Source organism: Cucurbita maxima, unplaced genomic scaffold (genome assembly GCF_002738345.1).
Source record: "Cucurbita maxima cultivar Rimu unplaced genomic scaffold, Cmax_1.0 Cma_Scf00041, whole genome shotgun sequence".
NCBI lineage: Eukaryota > Viridiplantae > Streptophyta > Magnoliopsida > Cucurbitales > Cucurbitaceae > Cucurbita > Cucurbita maxima.
In genome coordinates, this window is record NW_019272057.1 from 734,723 (window position 1) to 758,161 (window position 23,439).

At 38.2% G+C, this 23,439-nt stretch overlaps 6 protein-coding genes and 1 pseudogene across 9 annotated transcripts; 4 read left to right on the forward strand and 3 right to left on the reverse strand.

The window, feature by feature from the left end:
• Positions 1-785: 785 nt before the first annotated feature.
• Positions 786-2,486, reverse strand: LOC111469871 (ras-related protein RABA1f-like). The gene is made up of 2 exons (XM_023115332.1): positions 2,021-2,486; positions 786-1,483 (listed from the first exon to the last, which is right to left on the reverse strand). Exons 1-2 carry the CDS (start codon positions 2,239-2,241, stop codon positions 1,051-1,053), a joined length of 654 nt encoding a protein of 217 aa, XP_022971100.1. The 5' UTR covers positions 2,242-2,486; the 3' UTR covers positions 786-1,050.
• A 531-nt stretch (positions 2,487-3,017) lies between these two features.
• On the reverse strand, positions 3,018-5,716 carry LOC111469878 (rac-like GTP-binding protein RAC2). Its single transcript, XM_023115342.1, has 7 exons — positions 5,258-5,716; positions 5,086-5,173; positions 4,490-4,599; positions 4,334-4,397; positions 4,173-4,237; positions 3,986-4,051; positions 3,018-3,248 (listed from the first exon to the last, which is right to left on the reverse strand). Exons 1-7 carry the CDS (start codon positions 5,354-5,356, stop codon positions 3,150-3,152), a joined length of 591 nt encoding a protein of 196 aa, XP_022971110.1. The 5' UTR covers positions 5,357-5,716; the 3' UTR covers positions 3,018-3,149.
• A 1,039-nt stretch (positions 5,717-6,755) lies between these two features.
• LOC111469870 (LOB domain-containing protein 2) lies at positions 6,756-7,540 on the forward strand. Its single transcript, XM_023115331.1, has one exon. The coding sequence runs from the start codon at positions 6,782-6,784 to the stop codon at positions 7,439-7,441; it is 660 nt and encodes a 219-aa protein (XP_022971099.1). The 5' UTR covers positions 6,756-6,781; the 3' UTR covers positions 7,442-7,540.
• Positions 7,541-8,562: 1,022 nt separating this feature from the next.
• Positions 8,563-11,475, forward strand: LOC111469834 (pentatricopeptide repeat-containing protein At1g06270). Of its 3 annotated transcripts, none has more exons than XM_023115279.1 (3): positions 8,563-8,641; positions 9,290-10,399; positions 11,360-11,475. In XM_023115279.1, exon 2 carries the CDS (start codon positions 9,368-9,370, stop codon positions 10,397-10,399), a length of 1,032 nt encoding a protein of 343 aa, XP_022971047.1. In that variant the 5' UTR covers positions 8,563-8,641; positions 9,290-9,367; the 3' UTR covers positions 11,360-11,475. The 3 variants fall into 3 exon arrangements, with proteins under 3 accessions (XP_022971047.1, XP_022971048.1, XP_022971046.1); XM_023115280.1 differs by having other exon boundaries at positions 11,406-11,473; XM_023115278.1 differs by lacking the exon at positions 11,360-11,475 and having other exon boundaries at positions 9,290-10,515.
• Positions 11,476-13,552: 2,077 nt separating this feature from the next.
• Positions 13,553-16,036, forward strand: LOC111469909 (annotated as a pseudogene).
• Positions 16,037-16,081: 45 nt separating this feature from the next.
• On the reverse strand, positions 16,082-17,846 carry LOC111469902 (50S ribosomal protein L30). The gene is made up of 3 exons (XM_023115372.1): positions 17,729-17,846; positions 16,514-16,723; positions 16,082-16,411 (listed from the first exon to the last, which is right to left on the reverse strand). The coding sequence occupies exons 2-3, from the start codon at positions 16,703-16,705 to the stop codon at positions 16,283-16,285; spliced, it is 321 nt and encodes a 106-aa protein (XP_022971140.1). The 5' UTR covers positions 16,706-16,723; positions 17,729-17,846; the 3' UTR covers positions 16,082-16,282.
• A 200-nt stretch (positions 17,847-18,046) lies between these two features.
• LOC111469823 (plant UBX domain-containing protein 4-like) lies at positions 18,047-22,435 on the forward strand. Of its 2 annotated transcripts, XM_023115263.1 has the most exons (5): positions 18,047-18,578; positions 20,510-20,783; positions 21,211-21,306; positions 21,396-21,831; positions 22,027-22,435. In XM_023115263.1, exons 1-4 carry the CDS (start codon positions 18,130-18,132, stop codon positions 21,780-21,782), a joined length of 1,206 nt encoding a protein of 401 aa, XP_022971031.1. In that variant the 5' UTR covers positions 18,047-18,129; the 3' UTR covers positions 21,783-21,831; positions 22,027-22,435. The 2 variants fall into 2 exon arrangements, with proteins under 2 accessions (XP_022971031.1, XP_022971030.1); XM_023115262.1 differs by lacking the exon at positions 22,027-22,435 and having other exon boundaries at positions 21,396-21,983.
• Positions 22,436-23,439: the final 1,004 nt, after the last annotated feature.

The following is a 23,439-nucleotide window of genomic DNA, read 5'->3' on the forward strand; positions in this document are numbered from 1 at the left end:
TATGTTGAGTTCACATACATTATTTTCATGGCGAGCTTAGCCATTGCAAAACATTCCTTGATTGCATAATTTTTCACGAAATTAATATCTCTCCCCGTAGAAAGAGTTGCACTTGCTAACGAACCTACAATTAGACGGGAATATTATAGTATGAACAAAAGTATAATTTTATATAGAGATATCTATTTAATTTATGGATTGGAGTCTCATGAGGTGAAGATTCTCCTTGAGAATATGTCTTAGTCTAATTTTTTTGACCTCTCAATGACAGTAGAAAATTAAACAAGAAAAGTTTAACACAAAATAACATCTCATTAATTAGAATTAAGTTTATTAAAGAAACTTCATTTATTGGAGAGATGAAGAGAGAATATAGAATTAAATCACCATTGAATTTCTTGCATAGAGTCTGGACCACGCATGGTCTTGGTAACGAGTACGTGATTATAGATTTAAAAGTCATTTACGTGATCTCAATAAATACCACTAAATCCAAAGTAAGCAATATATGCAGCAATAGTTACAAGTGGTATCAGAGCCATGTTATCGGACGGTGTGAGCCATTAGTCGGAATAGGGTTAGACCCTCTCCTTAGTAGGGGAGGGTACAAAGTGGACAAGAATAGACATAGGCATGGACTGTAACTAGGTTTTTCAAATATGACTCGATTAATCAATTTTGCTTAACCATAAATAAATAAGATAAAAGGTTAAGGAAAAAAAAATTATATGCAGTAGCTTATAATTGAATAAATTTAAGGAAATACAAAGGATGAAGATGAAAAGGCATAAAATATAGGTACATTTTCCATAACTTTTCCTCCGAATAATTCTTCTTCTAAGCATGGATCAAATTCATAGGTACAACCTACCTAAGTAAAAGGGCCACTAGAAATTGTGCATGAACATGCGACGCCAAGGAAAAAAAAAAAAAAATGAGAAGAACACAAGATCAGATCATACATAATAAGAACAAAAAAAGAAAAAAAAGACCCATTTGAACCCCAGATTGGGACTGCCGAAGTGGTGTGTTGGGGGAGGGGGAGGGTTGCTATGAAGAACAGCAGCCGGCCTTCTTGACGGCGGAGACATCATCCTTGGAGCCAATGTCGATGGTCTGTCCCTTGGGGAGGACGGTGGGGTCATCGCCGATGTCGAGGATTTTCCGGCTGACGACGCGGTAGGTTTGTGTGAGGACTTCGGTGAAGGAATTCTCGACGTTGAAGGACTCTAAGGCTGAGGTTTCCATGAAATATGTTCTCTCTCTCTCGGCGAATGCCTGTGCGTCCTCCGTCGACACTGCCCGCAGGTGCCGCAAGTCTGCCTTATTCCCCACCAGCATTATCACTATGTTGTGATCTGTGTGCCCTCTTAGCTCCTTTAGCCATCTCTCCACGTTCTCGAATGTTACGTGTCGTGTCACGTCGTATACTATCAATGCCCCCACCGCTCCTCGGTAGTATGCGCTTGTGATCGCTCTGTACCTGTTTCCAAATAATGCCCAAATCTTAATATCAGACATTCATTCTTCCATACACGTAAAAAAAAACAAGAACAATTAGGAGCATATTGAAAATTAGGAGTATAGAGAAAGTCAGATTGTTAAAACATGACTTTCTAATTAGAAAATAAATCACTACCGTATATCTTTCTAATTCGAAACTAAAAATAGTTGGTTATAATATGGGTTTATAATTAGAAACTAGGGTAGTTATTATATGAGTTTATGATTAGAAATTATGAGCATAGGGAGTTCAGGTCATTACAACATGGGTTTGTAATCGTGAATATATAGAACATGGCTTACAATTAATTGTAGAGTCGTTACCGCATATTCTTCTTGCTAGATTCTAATAGTTGTAACATTAAAAGTGGTTAGAAGGTCAAATCGTTGTAATATGGGTTGTTGATTAGAAATTAAGCAATAAACTCGAAATTCAGAAATTGAATTAGGATTAGGGAGAGAGATTAAGGAAATTAAAATCAAAATTAACGGAACGGAGAGGGGAAAGAAAACGAACCTTTCTTGGCCGGCGGTGTCCCAAATCTGAGCCTTGACGATCTTATCATCAACACGGATACTACGGGTGGCAAACTCAACGCCGATCGTTGATTTGGTTTCAAGGCTGAATTCATTTCTAGTGAAACGGGACAAGAGATTGGATTTTCCAACGCCAGAGTCGCCGATCAACACCACCTTGAACAGATAATCGTAATCATCATCGGCTCTGTACGCACCCATTTCTCAATATTGCCAACAAAATAAATAAATAAATGAATAAATCGATCAATAAATAAGGGATCTGAATTAAATAAATACAGAGATCCCGACAGTCTCGAAGGGAAGAGAGAGAGAGAGGGAGAGAGAGAGAGAGAGAGAGAGAGAGAGAGAGAGAGGCTGCCGGAGAAGAGAAGAAATGAAAGAGGGGGCGGAGAGATAATTCAAAAACCGTATCCTTCCAATGTTTTGCTTTTCTTTTCTTTTGTATTTGCTAAAAACGTCGTTCCTTTCTGTTTACCAATCAAATCCAAACGTAATTCAAAACTTTTAATTTCAGTTACAATTTAGATTTAGACCCATTCCTTCTCCTTCTCTCTCCCTATCTCTCTCTCTCTCTCTCTCTCTCTCTCTCTCTCTCTTTTTTAAATTAATTTTGAATTTCCTTAATTTTTTTATTAATTTAAATGTTTAAAAAAATACCCTACTGACCCCCTTTATTTTTTTAAAAAAATTAAAAAATATTTATAAAATTTTAAAAGTAAAACATAAATTATATCTAAATTTTTTATTTTTAAGACTTTTATATTATTTAATTTGAATTTCCTTAATTTTTGAAACGGTCAACTTTTGACCCATCAAAATTAATATTTAGTACCAAACTATATAATAAAAATGTTTCATGAGCAAAGATAAAACTATATGAACATGATGTTAGCCTCTCCGTGTTTGTTTTTATTTATTAAAATTATATAAATTTAATAGCTTATTTTCTTTTGGCAGAACTAAAAGGAGATCTCTTTCACAATGAAAACTTCAGCCCTTTCATATTAAACGAGAAGATTAATATAAGAAGCAAGAACAACAATGAGACCAGCTCAAAGAGAAGTCCATGTCTTCCACTACACAAACTGAATGACATGAAACCCAGCTCAAAGAAACACACATTTTGTGGCCTTTCGTCGCTTTCTCTTCGGTTTCGGTGGCTGTAGAACGACCTTGATGGCAGCATCAAACACACTCTTCACGTTCTGCAAATCACAACATGGGACACAATTAAGGTTTGATTGCTCGATTCAAAATCGTTACATTAGTCAACTCGGTTAAATCTTAACGATGAAGTTGAGGTAGTATGATGCAATGGCTCAATCCCGGCTCTAGCCATCGCCAGTAGATATTATTCTCTTTAGACTTTCCCTTTTGAGCTTTCCCTCGAGGTTTTTAAAACGCGCTTACTAAGAAGAGGTTTCCAAACTCTTATAAAGAATACTTCGTTCCCCTCTCCAGATCTCACATTCCACCCCTACCCCCCTTGGGTGCCTGACTCTGATATTATCCTCTTTGAACTTTCCCTTTTGGGTTCCCTTCAAGGATTTTAGAACGCACCTACCAAGGAGAGATTCCACGTTCCCCTCTCCAACTGATGTGAGATCTCACAATCCACTCTCCTTGGGAGCCAGCGTTTTCACTGGCACACCGTTCAGTGCCTGACTTAGATACCATTTTTATTGACCCAATCCCACCGCTCGCAAAATAGTCTTGGGATTTTCCCTCAAGGTTTTTAAAATACGTCTACTAGTGAGAGGTTTCCACACCCTTATAAACAATGATTCGTTCCCCTCTCCATCCGATGTAAAATCTCACATCTGAGAGTAAACGAGTGGAAAATCGTAAAATGACATATCTTCATGATCAAAGATTTCCTTTCATAGCTCTTTACAGTCAATTGACACATTAAGATACCATTTTTGGCTTCACTTTCAATTACCTGCTGCGTTTTGGAGCTGCATTCTATATAAACAGCAGCACCAATTGACTTCTTCAGTTCTTCACCCTGTCAAAATAAAGCCACCAAGAATTCTTCTTCCATCAGATCCATGAATACGAAAACGATAACTAAGAGAAACAATTCGAGGAGGCTGCTACAATGTGACTGATTCGTTTACGAGCAGTACCTGCACAGTCGTGATCGGAACAGCCCCAGGATGGCTGGACAGATATTGTTTGTCATCCCTCAAATCTGCAAACAAGTAACCATTTAAACATCAAACGACCCATCAAAACTTCCTCAGTTTTTTGATAACTCCCAGATGTGTTTGAACATAATTGTCATTACCAAGTTTAGTTCCCACAAGAACAATCGGCACGGTCGGGGCATAATGCCGCAGCTCCGGGATCCACTGTGAATTGGGATATCAAATAATAAGCCTGATACTCTAATAACAGGAAACAATCCATGGTACTTCAACAAAAACAGATGATAATAATTAACCTTCTTAGAGATATTTTCATAGCTAGCTTTGCTGATTAGAGAAAATGCCAACAGAAACACATCTGCTCCTCTATAACTCAAAGGCCTCAGCCTGTTGTAATCTTCCTGCCCTGCAATTCATGAAGGGCTTCATTTTCTTTCTTCAAACATTCATAAACGAATGACTCTAAATTTCTATAAACTGAAACCCACCCCACATCATCATTCCCTAAATTAGTCAATGTGAGACTCCCCTCGAACAAAGTACACCATAGAGTCTCCCCTGAGACTTATGGAGCTCTCGAACAGCCTTCCCTTAATCGAGCCTCAACTCCTTTCCTTGGAGCCCTTAAACAAAGTACACTCTTTGTTTGACACTTGAGTCACTTTTGACTACACCTTCGAGACTCACAACTTCTTTGTTCGACGTTTGAAGATTCTATTGACATGACTAAGTTAAGGCTTCCTCAAAAGACCTCGTACTAATGAAGATGTATTCCTTACTTATAAACTCAAGATCACCTTCTAAATTAGTCAATCCTCAACACATGATCATCCTCTAAATTAGCGAATCCTCGACAAAAAAGTAAAGTGGATTCAGGGTTAAAGTTTCTCACCAGCAGTGTCCCAAAGCCCCAAGCTCACAGTGCTGCCGTCGACCACCACATTAGCACTAAAATTATCAAAAACCGTCGGCACATAGTCCTAAATCAAGAGGTCAAAATTAGCTCCAAGCTTCCATTAGCAACTAAAATTGAAGAAGGGAAACGAAGGAACACTGAAACTTACACTTGGGAAGGTGTTGCTAGTGTAGGAAATGAGCATGCAAGTCTTCCCGACAGCCCCATCTCCGACAGTAACGCACTTGATGAATCGAGCCGTACTCATTTCGAAACCCCTTTTGAGTTTTTGAATATAATCTTCACCAATCGCTGCGAATTCGATCTCTCAGAAAATGACCCACTTCTCTGATTTTGGTTTCTGAGTCTCCATTGGTAAAAAAAGAGCAAGAAATTGAAAAGGGAAGAAGAAAGAAGATAACGAAAGGTAAGAAGAAGTGGGATTTGGGTTTGAAATTTGAACAGAAATGGAGGGGGCTTAGAGGGGGCTTTAATGATATGAACAAACTGGGAATCTAGCTTCCACTTTTGCTTTGTGGGTGTCAAAAGCTTCCTGTTTCTTTAAGCGGACGCCCAAAACCAAAAAGGAATACACCCAAATTGAGGGCGTTGGGTGATGGTGTTGGTTGGGTTTAAGTGTTAGACAAGGGAGAGATTAAAATGATGAGAATTAAGAACGCAATAAGATATCTAACAAAACTTCTAGGATTAAAAATTTAATGCCAAATAAGTTAGTTTGAGTGTAGCACTTGAAATCAAATGCTTTAATTTGAAATCTCTTTCCAACTTTGGGTCATATATGAAAATGGCTAAAATACCCTCAAATATTCCATTCTCGTCTCTCAATTGGATGATTATAGTTGCAGCTGAAAGTCATGACAATAACAAAAACTTGATCACAGTTGACGAGATAAACTTTATCGAGTTAGTCATTGAAACAAACTTGTGAGATCCCATATTGGTTAGAGGGAGGAATGAAATATTTCTTACAAGGGTATGGAAACCTCTCCCCTAGTAGACACGTTTTAAAATCATGAGGCTGACGACAATATGTAACGGACCAAAACATACAATATCTACTAATGATGGTTTTGGGCTGTTATAAATGGTATCAAAGTCAGACATGGGGCACTATGTCATCGAGGACACTGGACCCCTTTATCCCACATTGATTGGAGAAGGAAACGAAACATTAGTTGTAAGAGTATGAAAACCTCTCCCTAGACATGTTTTTAAACTGACGATGATAGGTACGGAACAAAGCGGACAATATCTATTAACGGTGGACTTGAGTTGTTATAAATGGTATTAGAGCCGAACACTAAGTGGTATGCCAACGAGAACGCTGACCTCCCAAATAAATCCTCACATATATTAAAATAAATGAAGATAGAATTGTTAAGCTTCCAATGAGCTACCTAAACCCTAAATTAAACATAAAGAAAAAGTCATTGGTTTCTTCACCAAATAGAACTCTTTTCATTTACAAACCAATTGGTTCTCCTTCTCATCTTGTTTACTCATTATTAAACTCAAACACTCCCTTTTAATTTCCATCAACAATCAACACAACTTCTAAACAACTCCAAACCCATTTACAATATAAATTCATTAACCTTCCACCATGCATCAATTCCTTTCTCCATGCATGCACGCTCATGCAATTTCTTCCCTCCAACCTAAACACAAAGTAATGCAAAGGCACAACCTTGGAGCTCTGCAGCCCGCCCCGGCCTGCGCGGCGTGCAAGCACCAAAGGAAGAAATGTCACGAAACCTGCCCGTTGGCACCGTACTTCCCGGCCGATCAAAACCGGGAATTCCAAGCCGTTCACAAGGTGTTTGGAGTGAGCAATGTGACCAAAATGGTGAAGAATGTGAGAGAAGAGGATAGGAGAAAGGCAGTGGAGTCTCTAGTTTGGGAGGCTGTTTGTAGGCAAAATGATCCGGTTTTAGGGCCGTTTGGAGAGTACAAAAGGGTGTTGGAAGAGCTTAAAGTTTGTAAAATGGGTCAAAACCAAAGCCAAAGCTCAAACCCATTTGTGGGGCAAGTGGGTTTGCCTTGTTTTGGTGGGTCCATTAGTAACAATGGGAATGGGATTATGGGACTAATTAATGGAGGGGTTAATGGAAGCCATTTGTTTAATTACCTTCATGATAATCTAAGTGCCATTATTGATTCAAGTCCTTATACTAATTCTTCCACTTATAATTTGCAAAGCCCTGAGAAATTGATGAGATTGCACCAAGATCATAAAGAGATTAGTTCAACCATCGTCGTGCCGTTTCAGCCGCCGCCGCCGCAGCAGCAACAGCAGCATCAGCAGCATTCCAATTTCCACCATTGTTTTTAGCCAACTTTCTCTTTGTTGTTGGTTATATTAAAACCATGAAACTGTTGCCTTTTATTCATGAATTCTCAAGTGATCTTCAAACTTGGTACTTAATTTATGTAAACAGCTTGTAATTTTCGTTTGTTTCTTCCGTTTTAGCGGTTAAACTTTTTACTCAAATGTATAATATATTAATTAGTTGAGTTATGCTTACCTTCACAATAAAAATATTGAATTTGATACGGTAGGAAATGTTATCATAATTTCATCTAAAAAAAAGTAATTTTTTTATTTGGTTTATTGTATTAATTGATTTTAACTAATTATATTTTCATTCAATAATAAATATGTTAAGAGTGATATATTTTAAATGGTAGGTTTTTTAGTTTATTTATTAATAATTATTCTTGATAAATGGGTTTTTTTTTTTTTTTTTTTTTTAATTATGTAAACTTTTAATTGTGAATTTGATTATTCAACAATTAATTATAATCTTATAATCTTATAGTTTTAGTAAATAAGAAATCGTATTCCTTTTATAAAATTTTTATTTTTAGAAATGAATTAATTAAATAGCTTCATAAATTATTATTGATTTATTAAATTAAATGATTTATTTTGTTAAATTAACGTCAGTAAGTTAATTAANTTGTTTAAATAAGATTATATATAGGTTGGATCATAAAATGTTTGCGAGGCCACTCTTTTCCAGAAGGCCCATATGCTGAAGTTTGTGGACTGGATCATAAAATGTTTGCAAGGCTCACTCTTTTCAGAAGGCCCATATACTGAATCTTGTGGGCTGGATCATAAAATGTTTGCGAGGCCCACTCTTTTCCGGAAGGCCCATATACTGAATCTTGTGGGCTGGATCATAAAATGTTTGCGAGGCCCACTCTTTTCCGGAAGGCCCATATACTGAATCTTGTGGGCTGGATCATAAAATGTTTGCGAGGCCCACTCTTTTCCGGAAGGCCCATATACTGAATCTTGTGGGCTGGATCATAAAATGTTTGCGAGGCCCACTCTTTTCCGGAAGGCCCATATACTGAATCCTGTGGGCTGGATCATAAAATGTTTGCGAGGCCCAATGTTTTCCAGAAGGCCCGTCAGTGGGCAAGCGCAACCGCCGTACAACTACCGCATTCTGGTCTTAGCCCCCGCGCCACCACGTAAAAGGCGGTAAAATCTCACAATCTATTCCCTTACAAAATCTAAGAGGTACGCCTGCTGTTCTTCATTTTTTTTTGTGGTGAATTTAATCTGGCTTTTGATTGTATTGCATATGCACACCATTAGTTTTATATTCATCTGAGAAATTTCAGTTTTTGTTTGAATGAATCTGCTTGAAAATCTTGACTAGTTTCCATCCGAATGTTGTCCAATGATATGAGGATGTACTCTATGCTTCATGATAATTTTCTGTATCGCCTTTTGGTTCACCTTTTTGTGTGTTCTGGAAGCTGCAAATTTGGTGTTACGGATGCTTTTTATTGCGCAAACTAAGTGGACTTGGAACATCATTCTTTCAAAGAATTTGTTTCAGTTTCCTTTTCCATGGAAGAAGGGTTATGTTCAATCTTTTGTTTTCTTCTTTAACCATTGATGGATTCTGTGAACATAACCCTTATTCCATGGTAGAGGGAACTGAAGCAGTGGCAATTATGGAAGTTGGATGTGTTTAAGTTCAACAGTACACACTACTTAGCAGCATTATGCGAGCCAAAATCGGAGCTTTTAGCAAATTTCTGAAATTGAGCGCAACTTATATGATCTTTGTTTGTGTGCTATTATTTTTTGTGATTAGTGTTTTACCACCTCTTAATTAGGATTGTACACAATGTTTAATCTATGTTCCATGTTCTATAGGTTTCCAGCAAACCGTTTACAGGATGTTTTGATGACCAATTCTGTGTTACAAAATAAAACCCTCTTATTCTTAGTAGCATGAAACTTGGAACTGCAAGGACTTCTTCGTTTTTACTCCATTTCCATCAGTTTTTGCGGCCATGTTCTTCAGTCCCCTCAATAACTCCAGCACAAACGCTTCAAGAAAGCATTAAAGCTGCAGTTGAGTCAAAGTCGTATAAAAAACTTCCAGATTTGTTTCCTTCTTTACAAGAAGCTTGCCAAAACCCCAATCCTTTCTCGTTTCTCTCTACTTTTCCTGTCAACTTCAGAACACAAGTTGTGGATGAGATACTGCAGTCTTTAATCCCTCTCAGACCTCGCTCAAGGCCACAGTTTGTCCATGCCTCTCTGCTTTTCTATACTCTTCAAAGCCCTTCACCCCTTCCCCTCTCTCTTCCAGTTCTCCAGCGGATTCTCCACTCTGGTTGTTTTCCTGTCCCTCAGACCCACCTTCTCCTCTCTTCTGCATGGCTAAAACAACGTCGTCAGTCTAAGTCTGTTGCTAGCATCTTGTTGGACATGCGGTCAATTGGATATGAGCCTGATAGCAGCATATGTAATTATCTTATATCCTCTCTTTGTGCCATTGATGAGTTAGCTGAGGCATTTCAAGTCTTGAAGGGTATGGGGGGAGCAGGATGCGTCCCTGACTTGGAGAGTTATGGCACTTTAATTAGTTCATCAACAGCAGTTAGACGGACAGCTGAGGCAGTGGAACTGCTGAAAGAAATGGTTGTAAAAGTTAAGTTGACACCAAGACGAGGAACGGTCATTAACGTTGTGGCTGCATTACGAGCAAACCGAGAGATAAGGAGAGCAGTTGAGATCATTGAGCTGTTGGAGAAGGAGAGTTACAATGTTGGATTTGAGAGTTATGAGATTCTTGTTGAAGGTTGTCTGGAGTGTCGTGAGTATATTTTAGCAGGAAAGGTGGTCATGGGGATGACAGAGAAAGGGTATATACCATATATCAGGGTCAGGCATAAGGTTGTTGAGGGGCTGGCTGGTATTGGAGAGACGGAACTGGCATCTGCTGTGAGACGCAGGTTTGCTGAGTTGAGGTCTTAGGTACTTTAAATTCCTTGTAAATTTATTTTCTGCATCAGAATGACCTGTGGGGATGATTTAGAGAAAAAATTTATGCGATATATACTGAATAGGTTTATTTCATTTTGTTTGAATCCTGCCTTTTTTGCTCGACTTTTTACTAATTGTAGTTGCGTCATTGGATAATCTAGTTTAGTGGATATAGAAATCTGCATTTCTCACTCCTAAAGATAGACAAGATATTGTTCGTTTTGGCCCGTTCCGTATCTCCGTGAGCCTCACGATTTTAAAATGCGTCTCACACTCTTGTGAGAAATGTTTTGTTCTCCTCACCAACCATTGTGGGATCTCACAATCCACCACCTTGGAGCCCAGCATCATCGATGACACATCGCCTAATGTCTGACTTTGATACCATTTGTAATAGCCGAACCCCGCTGCTAGCAGATATTGTCTGCTTTGGCTCGTTACGTATCATTGTCATCCTCACGATTTTAAAATACTTCTATAGGAGGAGGTTTCCACACCCTTATAAGAAATGTTTCGTTCTTCTCTCCAACCGATGTAGAATCTCACCTGCTCAATCTTTGAATGGGTAGATAGCCTCCATAGCTATGCCACAAGTACCTTGCTTATCACTTGAATCAGAATTCTCGTGTAACCAGATTCACCCCGTCAGTGCCCCATGAATGAATTCTTGACAAGCCAGTAAGATTTATTGCTAGCTTCCCCATACCCAACTACCGCCACTCCATGATTGAGTTGCTTTCCACAATTCCCTGAGAAAACTCCACCAGAATAGAACTGGAAATCAAATCCCCCTGTATGAATTGCTACAGAGACTGGCTGGTTAGCAACTGCATCTTTTATGCTTTACTCATCAATTATAGGTACTTTTTCATATCCACTTCTTGTCATAGTGGTATCTCGCTTTTTGTTTATTGCATATAGCTTCAATGTATGGATGTTCTCTTTCTGTAGTGAGTCCAGTTTTTTTCATGAACTGAAATGCTTTGTACATGAAGAGCCACCATTGCATCCCTGGGTCCCCGAGATGACATCACGGTCGACAAGCTCTTGTTCTGATTGCCAATGCCTTCCACAGCTGCTATTGTAATTTTTTTTTTTTTAAAGTTTCGAAATCTGAAGTATTTCTTCAAATGAATTATTTGTTTATTATTGGTGATTTTTTTTTTTAATTTTATAATCTTTTTTTTTAGAACGATTTTCTAGAATGTTGAAGTGAACTCTTGACATCAATATTTAAAATATCGATATCGACAGAAATATCGAGGTATCAATTTTATAGAAATGTTGATATCATTGATTAACTATTGAAAAATTATAAAACAAAAAATAAAATAAAACATTTAGCATCTTTAAAATATGTTAAAATGCTTGGCATTAATACAGTAGGGATGTAAAGAGAGGGAGAGAGAGAAAAAGATGGGAATTTGAAGCTTTTCGATAAATGTGCAGGCTTCAACGGTGGATAGTGTTAAAGTTGATAAGGTTTTATTTACTCACTGTGTTGTTATGTTGTGAAGTATGTGAGCGAAACGGCGAGTGAGGTATTTTAGCCAACTCCTCCAAACTTCAAGATGGTAGGCCAAACACACGTTTCAATTCATCGTGTTTTTGCAAGAAACGTCACAAACCAAACGCTCTAGTAAGGCAACACCTGTTTGCTTTGGATCTATTGATTTTCTTCTTCAATTTGATAGCAAAGTCATTTGCGGAATGAGTCCTCTTACGCTCGACAATCCAAACATACAAATCTCGAAAGAAAAATTTCTTTGAGGAAGCCTTAAAGAACTATAACAACAAGTACGTCCCATCTCTCATGATCCCAACCAAGCAAAGGTTTTCAAATTTTAAAAGCTCTAATATTAATGAGCCTTAACGTAGAAAGCTATCTAACCATCAGCAACACCAAGTACTTTCTCCTTTGGCCCACCGCATGATCAATCAATGACTGATCTTCAGTAAAGGAAATCAAATCAAATTTGAACCGATTATATATTCTAAGGCACATGTGGAAACCAAAAAAATATCAAAGCTTTTTCATCCATCCATTCATTTGTTCATTCGAGCCTGCCTACTTTCACTGTGGCCATTTACACGACCCCGCCAAACAAAATGCATGCCTATCTCTACACGAGTCTTTCTATTACAAGAACATCGTGTTTCAGTCTGTCTAAGGTGCTTTTGTCTTTTCTTCTCTTTTTTTCTTGCCTTTTAGCTTCCAAGAGGAATTTGAAAGATATGAACTTACTTGAGATCTTCTTGAATGGTTGCAACTTCTTAAGGAATGGATATGTCGCACATTGGAGAAGTCCTATAATAGCCCAAACTCACCGTTAATAAATATTGTCTTCTTTAGGCTTTCTCTACTATTAGCAATGAGTTTGGGCTTTACAAATGGTATCAGATCCAAACATTGGTCAGTTTGCCATTACAATATCCCACATCAGTTGGAGAAGAGGACGAAATATTCCTTATAAGGGTGTGGAAACCTCTACCGAACAGACATGTTTTAGAACCTTGAGGAAGCCCAAAAGGGAAAGGTCAAAGAGGACAATATCTACTCGCTGGTTAATTTGGCATTTACAAGTCTCATCTCCTTTTGGGTTGTACATGAGAACATATAGGAGCTTCATTGCTTCCTTAAATGATGATAAATCAAGACCTTAAACCCATTTAAACTTGTTCATTTCCTCTCTTCTTGCTAATCACTGCTGTTAAGTTCACAAGTCAGTTAAACAATAAGAATCTGATATCAAAGTTTAAGAAAAGAATATGAACCAAAATATTTAAAAGAAGAGTAATATATAGCTTATCCACAGATTAAAGAAATGAATCTTCATGGGAAACAAAAAGGGAAAGTCCTTTTCGTGTTTTTCCATCACTTTTGAGCCTAAAATAACCATGAAACCATAAGTTTCCATTGATTTGCATCATCTTGGTGCAGCTAAATCCAAATTGAATTTGACATAAGAAAAAGAAGTGTGTGGATTGTATTGATGGGGAGCAAGGGAAACAGGTCATTTTCCAGCATTTGTTCAGTTTATGTGGCTACAGGCGCTACTACCACAAAAACATACTCCAAACTGCTGCACATGCTGTCAAAATAACCTGTATAAACCACAAGCTCTATCCTTTCTCTATCCTAATCCCAATCATACACTAACTTCTTGCTTTCCAATAAATCATGAAACTAAGCACAGCCTTAGCACACAAAAAAAATCCCTCCCTCCTTCCCTTTCTCTCTCTCTTTCTCTAGAAGAGAGAACTAAACGATAAAAAAACAATGGTAACTTCATGGAAAAACTCCCTAGTTCCTGTTGGCTATGGTATGCCTTTTTCAACAGTTAATTTTCTGCTTGTTTTAACAGGTTCTAGTCTCAAAACATGGGGGAGGAGGGGAAGAAGATGCTGCAGTGGATTTTAGGGGAAACCCAGTGGACAAGTCAAGAACCGGGGGATGGCTTGCCGCAGGACTCATCTTAGGTGCTTAAAATTATAAGTTTATCGATGTAATAAGCTAATGAGTAGCCATTCTAAATGCCCAAAATGATGCAGTGAACTGAACTCTCTGAAAGGATATGTGTGATGGGCATATCAATGAACTTAGTGACATATCTACTTTGGGATCTGCATCTCTCTTCAGCTAAGTCTGCAACTATTGTGACTAATTTTCTTGGAGCCCTTAATCTTCTTGGCCTTCTTGGTGGCTTCTTAGCTGATGCCAAGCTGGGACGGTTCCTCACTGTTGCAACCTCTGCTTCCATAACTGCTGTGGTAAGTTCTGAGCCATTAAGAATGGCTTCAACAGAGAAATTTCTGCTTTATCCTCAGCTTTCCCGGTTTTTGCAAGGTGTGATTTTGTTAACACTGGCCACAACCATCCCTGGCATGAGACCTCCTCATTGTGATATCTCCTCCACAAGGCAACTTCATCAATGCATTGCGGCTAATGGTGGGCAACTTGCCATGCTCTATGCTGCACTTTATACCATAGCACTCGGCGGCGGGGGGATAAAATCAAATGTGTCAGGATTCAGGTCCGATCAATTTGATGTCAACGATCCAAAGGAAGAGAAGGCTATGTTATTCTTCTTCAATAGATTCTACTTTGCCATAAGCATTAGATCGTTGTTTGCTGTGATTGTGTTAGTTTATGTACAAGACTATGTGGGAAGAGGCTGGGGCTATGGAATCTCAGGAGGGACCATGGTGATTGCTGTAATTGTATTGGTTTGTGGGACAACATTTTACAGGTTTAAGAAGCCTAGAGGAAGTCCTCTAACAGTGATATGGAGGGTAGTGCTTCTGGCTTGGAAGAAGAGAAGCCTCCCTCATCCAGTTCATCCCAGGTTCTTAAATGACTACCAAAATGCCAAGGTTCCTTACACCTACAGGTTCATGTAAGTGTTCTTCAGATCTATAGGCTAGCTATAAATGGAAAAAAGTAGATTTGTTCGTCCAATCCACAAGTAAATTGGTGGATTCAATTCAGTTAATTTATTTGGTTATCTTTATCATTTTGGCAAGGAAATAGTGTAATGAAAACGTGAATATTAGGTGTCTAGACAAGGCTGCAATTCTGGACGAGGTTGCAGCGATCAATCAAAACAGATATAATCCCTGGATAGTCTCGACCGTGACTGAAGTCGAGGAAGTGAAAATGGTTCTGAAGCTTTTACCCATATGGTCCACTGGCATCCTCTTTTGGGCGATCTACTCTCAGATGACTGACTACATTCACAGTAGAGCAAGCATCATTTATGGAGAGAAAAGTTGGCAAGTTCGTGATTCCTGCTGGTTCTATGTAAGCCTTTCTATTCATCGCCATCCTGCTAGTCACTTCCATGAACGAGAAACTGTTCATTCCCTTTTCTCGGAAACTGACTCTCAATGTCCAAGGTCTCACAAGCCTACAGAGGATTGGGATTGGCGTTGTTTTCTCAATTTTTGGCATGGTGGCTGCTGGATTTGTTGAGAAGGAGAGGAGGGGGTTTGCTGTGGGACAAAATACTCTTATAAGTGTTTTCTGGTTAATACCTCAGTTCTTCTTGGTTGGTGCTGGAGAGGCATTTGCATATGTTGGACAACTCGAGTTTTTCATCAGAGAAGCACCAGAACGAATGAAATCCATGAGCACAGGACTTTTCCTTAGCACCCTTTCCATGGGATTTTTTGTAAGTAGTTTGTTGGTGACGATCGTAGAAAACGTAACCAACAAGCAATGGCTGAAAAGTAATCTCAACAAGGGAAACTTAAACTACTTCTATTGGCTACTTGCAGTGTTGGGACTGCTGAACTTTTTATTTTTTCTTCTACTTGCCCAGAAACATCAGTACAAAGACCAGCATTATTCCAGTTCTAATGACAACGATGAGGAGCTCAAGAGTTCAAGTAACATGATCGCACATGAAATGGAAGGACCAATTAGCATGAAGGCAACAGAAACCTAGGGTGTGTGCTTCAAGGTGTGTCCCTTTTATGAGTTTAAGAGCCTGTGTGTAAGTTTGTAATATCTCAAAGCCTTTACCAACAACTAAAACCATCCTAGGCTCTTAGAATTAATGAGCAGGTTAGCAGAATTTAGCATGTTTCAAATAATGTTCAAAAGTGAAAAGGGCGTGCATTCATTGATGATAATAGCCATGTTCCTTCGCAGGCTTCTTACAGAAAGTAGCATCATCAAAAGCGACATTCCATTTTCAAACAGGCAAACCTTTCAATAAGTTATTCTAGTCACTAAACTCAGCAAGATGTATAGAGCATAAAAGCTTTGATTGTCAAATAATTCAAGAAAAATAAACTGCTCAAATGTAATTCTTCTCAACATCGTCCCAATACTTAAGAACTAAACCTGACCTCTAACAGCAACCCATGTTTTCAAGAAGAACCCGAACATGGAGCGAGGTGATTTACAACTAAAGGAGGTCGAAGAGCTTTGTGCTGTTCCATCTTCTGTTTACGGGCTTTAAACATTTCTTCTGTTTCAACGACTACTAATCGCTTTACCTGTAATTAAATTGAGAAAAACAAGGATGAGATTGCATTCAGTCCCCATGAGGTCATTCTGTAATGTACGAATGTGTGCAGTAGACGATTATATAAAGCAACCTGTTGAAGCATTCCTCGAACAGTTGGTGTGTTCCAGCGCATGACAGTTCGGTTGCATTTCCGAAGACGTAAGGCCTCTAAAGTACGTCTGTGAAGTCTCCTTGTTCCAGGAATGCCTCTCACTAATGTGATATAGAGATTAGGACTCCATGCAATTGGAACATTAGCTTTGAAGGCCTTGAAGGCATTCATGTCCAAGACCTCCAAAATCTACAAAATAAAATAAAGATCAAGAAATAATTTTTCTCTGCAAGAACATCAACGATCTGACCTAAGCATTTCAACAAAATCTTCTCATTTGTTGGGCAGGAAAACTTCTACACTTCCCAACTCTCAAGTAAACAGAAAAAATCTTCAATAGATTGAAAGCTCCACCAATGCTCTAGTTGCACAACAAATACATTAAAAGATATTGCTGATTATTGAAAGTAGACAATTCCTCATCTCAAATAGAAAGACTTTATAATTACAACCACTTGAAGCTTTCAATAAAACTGCATGCTTGGAAGCATAACATTCAGCTACATTAGTTTCATTCATATAGAGCTTCACGTTTACATGAGGTTTTCTATAGACACAGCATTCAATCTTAAGAGAAGATTTTAAAACAGTTTCAATGCAGAAATTCAAGGAGAAGGATCTATAACCTTGATAGCATTGTGATAGAACAAAGAACTAATGATGAGGCGCGAATGGTTGAATCCAGTTCAACAAAGCCAAAAATTGAAAACCATGATATTCAGTTTGCCGTATGTACAATCTGAACAAAACTACTTTTCAGTTTAAAACAAGGTTTACCAATTCATAAACTAAAAGAGAGGCAGGACATTTGAATGAAAAAAAAAATCCATTTTGCAGCTACCCATTAAAAGATATCAAATTTGTTATACTCCCATTTTAAAGAACAGTTGTATATATAATTATCATGATGAAACAGGAGTCTCCACATCACGAAGAAACTCTGAAAATCTAACATACGGCCGTAAAGTGAGGATCAAAATAAAAGATAAATCCCGAAAATGGTATGGAACACCCATAAATCTTAATGAGCTCACCAACTAGTCCAGTAAAATAATCAATCATTCGTAATGCCAAATGAAAATTAAATGCCCCGAAAGATTAGATTGCAGAAAAAACATGAACTGAAGATCCGACAGACAGACAACTTCAGTCAAGAAAGTGGAACATTTAATGAATTTAGAACTTCAAACTTACCAGTTCGAGTAGGAGAAAGGAGAGGAATCGAGGGAAGTGACGAGTATCTGCAGATGTTCAGGCTCGCGCTTCAATCTGAGGAGGCCTGAGAAACGAAGAGTAGGGCTGATTTTTTTGTTTTATTTTTTAATTTCAGTTCTTGTAATTGAAAGGGGAAAGCTGAATGGGCTGGGCTGGACCGGAGAAAATATTATTGAGTTGGATGAATAAAACGCTGCCGTTTCGACTATGGCAGATTAGGGTGGGCCATGGGAGGCATTTAAACGCCGTCGTTTTGGTGGGAAAAGAATATACTTTTTATCGAAGAAGAATCAAAGCCCAAGAGATAGACATCATCGTCATGCCGAATCCGATCGGACGGGAACCAGTTTCTGTGAGTTGAAGCCACCGAGAAATCTACCATGGAAGCCGAAGCTCCACATTCGAAACCTCAAGATGACACTGCCAATGCTGCTCTCATCAACTCCTTCATCGAGATCACTTCCTCTTCCAAAGCGGAAGCCCTTTTCTTCTTAGAGAGCCATAATTGGGACCTCGACGCCGCCGTTTCCACCTTCTTGGATAATCATGTCGCCGTCACGCATCCGGTTCAGCCGCCTGATTCGCCTGAATTTTCTCCTTCGCAGTCGCCTTCGCGTTCTCGCTCGCCTTCCCCACCTGCTTCTCGTGTTGCGTACGAGCTCCGTTCTAGGAGAGCTAGGGGTGAAGCGGAGAAGAAGGTGGATACTAGGGCTTCCGGGAGCAGGACGCGTCGCATCCGTACGATTTCTGACCTGAACCGGCCGGCGGAGGAGGACTCCGATAGCGACTCTGATGACATACAAGAGTACTACACTGGTGGTGAGAAGAGGTAAGTTGGATCTTGGATTCATCAGGATTTACTTTATTTGACTTCTAAGAAGATGTTGAGTAAAAGAGTGAGGGAATTTATTTTATTTTATTTTTTTTCCCTTCCTGGTTGCGTTAAGCGTACATTTGAATTTCTGGATTGAAGAAACTCCATTCGACTACAAAATTGTGAAATTTTTCAATAAATTGTTTGACTTGTTTTTTCGCCTCCTAATAGATATGAGGACTGATCAAGCCAGATTTGTTCAGGTCGTCGATTTTCAGATTCGCAGTGTTGTATCGGAACATGATTTCGTGCCCTCAATTTCTTGCATTTTGTTTAGTAGTTGTTTTCTACGGAAAATATTGATTATCGCTGAGCAAATTGGGTTGGCGTTTATTGTTTTCCAAAACGATTACGGGGAACGATTTGAGCTGATTTTATTCAGTAAAAACATATATGTTGCTGCATGTTCTATGCCAAAGTACACTATGTACGATTCATTTTGTCTCCTGTTTCAATGCTTTATGAACTTCCTCGCTTTCAGTGCTATATATCATTAATAAATGCCTAATTTGATAATTCTATTCTCAAGTAGATTTACTTGTTATTAGATCTAGTTTTTTTATTTTGCTTGTGTTGTTTTCTTACAAATTACAAATGTGCGGATGCCACCCAACTAAGACGTCTTCACACATTCTTTGAGAGGGACATTGTGAGATCCCACATCGATTGGGGAGGAGAACGAAACATTCTTTATAAAGGTGTGGAAAGCTCTCCTTAATAGACGCATTTTACGCATTTTAAAAAACTTGAGGGGAGGTCTGGAAGGGAAAGCCCAAAGAGCACAATATTTGCTAGCAGTGGGCTTAGGTCGTTACAAATGATTGTGAGATCCCACATTGGTTGGGGTGGAGAACGAAGCATTCTTTATTAGGGTGTGGAAACCTCTCCTTGGTAGACGCGTTTTAAGAACCTTGAGGGGAGACCCGGAAGGGAAATCCCAAAGAGGACAATATTTGCTCGTGGTGGGCTTGAGCCGTTACAAATGGTATCAAAGTCAGACACCAGGCGATGTGCTAGCGAGGAGGTTGAGCCCCAAAGGGGGTGGACATGAGGCGGTGTGCCAGTAAGGACGCTGGGTCCCAAAGGGGGTAGATTGGGGGGTCCCACATTGATTGGAGAAATGAACGAGTGCCAGCGAGAATGCTGGGCACCGAAGGGGGGAGGATTGTGAGATCTCACATTGGTTGGGGAGGAAAACGTAACATTTTTTATAAAGATGTGGAAACCTCTTCCTAGCAGACGCATTTTAAAAACCTTGAGGGGAAGCCTGGAAGAGAAATTCCAAAGAGGACAATATCTACTAGCGGTGAACTTGGGCCGTTACAGACATGGTCATCCACTTGAGAAATATTTTCCCGAGAACTTTCTCCTATATACATATTTTGATGATTCAAGGGAAAAAAAATATCACATCCCATATATATTTTCCCAATGTCATCCTTTTGTTTCCTTAGCTATCCTTTTGTTTAGAAGGAAGGAAAATTGGAGTAAAGCACCTCATCGGTCCTTGAGGGAAAGATCAGAATTTTGAAGCAATTTTTCAGTAACCAGGAGTAAAAATGGCCAGAACATGCTTTTATAGTTAAAATTAAGTTGATAGTCTCAAGCGTTGCCTGCTGCACATATTATGTTTGATTTGGCAATTATGCTACTAGAGAAAACAATGGATGGAAGAAAACATGATATTAATTATTGATATCATTGTCTGTTTAAAAGATACGACCCTGCAGTACTCCAGCTAGGAATGGAACAGAGTTCATTTTCAAATTTTATATGTGCTTCCGTTTGATTTGTGTCAAATTTTATATGTTAATGTAAGACAGAAAAAGTATATGCTTGCAGTTTGCTGACACTGCTTAATGCTTCTATTTTACTTTTTCTGGCAGTGGAATGCTTGTCCAAGATCCTTCCAAAGGTAATTCTGTCGATGCAATTTTTGATCAAGCCAGACAATCAGCAGTCAGTGTACCTATCGGACCACCTTCAGCTTCTAAAAGCTTTACTGGAACTGCAAGATTGCTCTCTGGTGAGACAGTACCATCAATTCCTAGGCACCCTGAGGCTGTCACGCATACTGTCACTTTTTGGAGGAATGGTTTCTCTGTTGATGATGGTCCTCTACGGAGGTTGGATGATCCTGAAAATGCACCGTTTTTAGAGGTAACAACATGTAAAACCCAATTATTTTGTTATTCATGGTTTCCAAAGTTAAGTTTGACTCAAGAGAGTTTTTGAGCTTTGTCTGAAGATGACATGCTGTTGCCTATGATATTTATGTTCTTCAATTGCTCACGGACGTCATTTGATCTGCCTTTTTGGAACTTGAAAGGATTTCAACCTTCCCAGTCTTGGATAACCTGCAAAATACTTTATAATTGTTGGTACTTCTAAGTTAATGCCAGGTTCATTTGTTATCAACACTCATAAACTGAGTTGGTTTTGTTATGCTTGAAATCTTTGTGGAAGAAATAGATGGCTATGTTCTCCAAAGTTTTGGCTATGGATTCTTGATGTCCAAGATCTAAGCGTGCTAGATTTTATTTTCATGTTTAATCTACGAGCTGTAACATGTTCTATATTATGGCAGAGTATTAGAAGGTCAGAGTGCCCGGTAGAGCTTGAACCTGCAGACAGGAGGACTTCTGTCAATGTTAACCTCGTCAGAAGGGAGGATGACTACCCAGTACGTTGACAACCTGACCCTTTCGACAATCTATTTTTCTAGACATCGTTTTAATATTCCATTTAACTTTTCATCTCCGACTGATACAGGAACCAGTGAAGCGCCGCCATGCTCTATTCCAAGGCGTTGGAAGAACATTAGCCAGTGACTCCCTGGAGTCGGTCGCTGCTGAGCAGAGTTCTGCTTCGATATCACCAAACGCTGCCCCATCCCCATCAACAGGTTTGGTGGTAGACGATTCACTGCCAATAACTTCTCTTCAGCTAAGGCTGTCGGATGGAACACGAATGATCTCGCGTTTCAACCACCACCATACAATCAGGGACATTCGTGGCTTCATCGATGCGTCGAGACCTAGTGGTGCAAGAAATTACCAACTCCAGACAATGGGGTTCCCTCCCAAACAACTGGTTGAATTGGATCAAACCATCGAGCAAGCTGGAATATCCAATTCTGTTGTGATTCAGAAATTCTAACAGGCTGAAACTCATTCGACGGCAAAGGTTAGCTTAGCAAACATTGAAACAGAGTCTTTCATCCTATATCTTATTTGGGTTTTGGTAGCTATGCTTACAAGTATAAGTTTGCTTTGACATGTGGCCTAGTGTTTTATAGGGTCAGCTTCCATTTCGACTTAATTATCATACCTTAATAATATTTTTACTTAGTTGACTTAATTCGCTTGTAAGCTTTTTCCCACTTTCTAAACCATTAATATGTTTCATTCCTTTAACTTCAACATCAAAGTTTGTGGGTCAAGTGTCACCATCCACAATGTGATTATACCATGAGAAAGTTATTGATTGAGGAGGGCGATGGAATTGTGGATTGAGAAAGTCATCGAGGAGGACGATAACTAATTTAAATAAAGGTGAATGTCACCGTCATACTAAGAATAGGTTGTGACCTTCTCATATAGACAAGATAAGGTGGTGACATGGTAGTGGCACCTAACCAGCTATGTGATGACTGAGCCAAGACAAGTGTCATGATGCGAATAAGAAAGATGGTGCATTATCTTATACACCATTGAAATGTGCATGAAAATTAAGTCTTTTTTCAGGCTATTATTCCTTGGTAGATTGTGACACCAAACATCTCACCGACATGCATATTTTCTTGTTCTATTATAATCACGTGTTTACTCCGCTTACCTAGTTTGTTGATGAAGCTTAAGCGTTGTAAAGGGAGATTGGCGTGGGTACGTGGATTGCCCATGTGCGACGTGACCAAATAAGGAAGCCCAGATTAAATGACTTTCTTCTGGAAAAAAACAGAGAGAAGAATGAGCTATCGGCCCCTTTTGGTTATTTATTTATTTATTTATTTCAGGAAACCTTTCACTTATGAGTCTAAATTAAGCTGATTATTTAATTTATTTTACCAACAAACTGCAAATAAAAAAAATAAATTAAAAGAATTAAATATATTTTTTTTAAAAATAAATTCAAAGAATTAAATATATTTTTAAACCACGTGAACGTCACCCATAGCCGTTACATCCATTTAAAGTAATAAGTTTTAGTTTAATGATTCTATAACGTATACTTCCTTTTTTTTTTTTTTAAGTTTATTTGGTGGGAAACAATAAAAAAATAAAATCAAAATTGGAAATACTCAACCAAATAATAATTAAGAATGTAGTTATTTTCCCTCCTTCCACTATTTCTAAATTTTTTTAAATAAAACTTCATAGATATCTTTTACTTTTTTTAAATTTTAAAAATTCAAAATATTTTTACTATTAATATAAACTTAAAAATGCTCCGAAATTTCTACATTATTAAAATACTTATAGTTCATCGATCTTCTTTTTTCACAATTATTTATAACAATTGTGATATTGATCCCTTACTTTATTATCTTATCACGTTCAAAATTAAAAAAATTAAAATACATATTTATTATTATAAAAGTGTTGACTTTTTTTTTTTTTTTTTTTTTTTTTTTTTTTTTTTTTTTTTTTTTTTTTTTTTTTTTTTTTTTTTTTTTTTTTTTTTTTTGTACTTCATTCTATATAAGTTTATTTAGGGTGAATTAAGGATATCTTAATCATCACTTTTAATTGTAATAATTTTTTTTATTTATAATTTAGTCCTTTTAACTTCTAAAATTTTAACCTTTTTAATGGTA

What these genes read in the sequence shown, in the direction of transcription:
- LOC111469871 (XM_023115332.1), bottom strand. Translation starts at nt 2,241, where the DNA reads ATGGGTGCGTACAGAGCCGATGATGATTACGATTATCTGTTCAAGGTG. An exon ending in GACACCGCCGGCCAAGAAAG is followed by an intron (nt 1,484 to 2,020) that starts GTTCGTTTTCTT and finishes ATTTGGAAACAG; the next exon opens with GTACAGAGCGATCACAAGCG.
- LOC111469878 (XM_023115342.1), bottom strand. Translation starts at nt 5,356, where the DNA reads ATGAGTACGGCTCGATTCATCAAGTGCGTTACTGTCGGAGATGGGGCT. An exon ending in CTAGCAACACCTTCCCAAGT is followed by an intron (nt 5,174 to 5,257) that starts GTAAGTTTCAGT and finishes CTCTTGATTTAG; the next exon opens with GACTATGTGCCGACGGTTTT. An exon ending in ATGAAAATATCTCTAAGAAG is followed by an intron (nt 4,398 to 4,489) that starts GTTAATTATTAT and finishes CCCAATTCACAG; the next exon opens with TGGATCCCGGAGCTGCGGCA.
- LOC111469870 (XM_023115331.1), top strand. Translation starts at nt 6,782, where the DNA reads ATGCAAAGGCACAACCTTGGAGCTCTGCAGCCCGCCCCGGCCTGCGCG.
- LOC111469834 (XM_023115279.1), top strand. Translation starts at nt 9,368, where the DNA reads ATGAAACTTGGAACTGCAAGGACTTCTTCGTTTTTACTCCATTTCCAT.
- LOC111469902 (XM_023115372.1), bottom strand. Translation starts at nt 16,705, where the DNA reads ATGAATGCCTTCAAGGCCTTCAAAGCTAATGTTCCAATTGCATGGAGT. An exon ending in TTCGAGGAATGCTTCAACAG is followed by an intron (nt 16,412 to 16,513) that starts GTTGCTTTATAT and finishes ATTTAATTACAG; the next exon opens with GTAAAGCGATTAGTAGTCGT.
- LOC111469823 (XM_023115263.1), top strand. Translation starts at nt 18,130, where the DNA reads ATGGAAGCCGAAGCTCCACATTCGAAACCTCAAGATGACACTGCCAAT. An exon ending in TACACTGGTGGTGAGAAGAG is followed by an intron (nt 18,579 to 20,509) that starts GTAAGTTGGATC and finishes TTTTTCTGGCAG; the next exon opens with TGGAATGCTTGTCCAAGATC. An exon ending in GAAGGGAGGATGACTACCCA is followed by an intron (nt 21,307 to 21,395) that starts GTACGTTGACAA and finishes CGACTGATACAG; the next exon opens with GAACCAGTGAAGCGCCGCCA.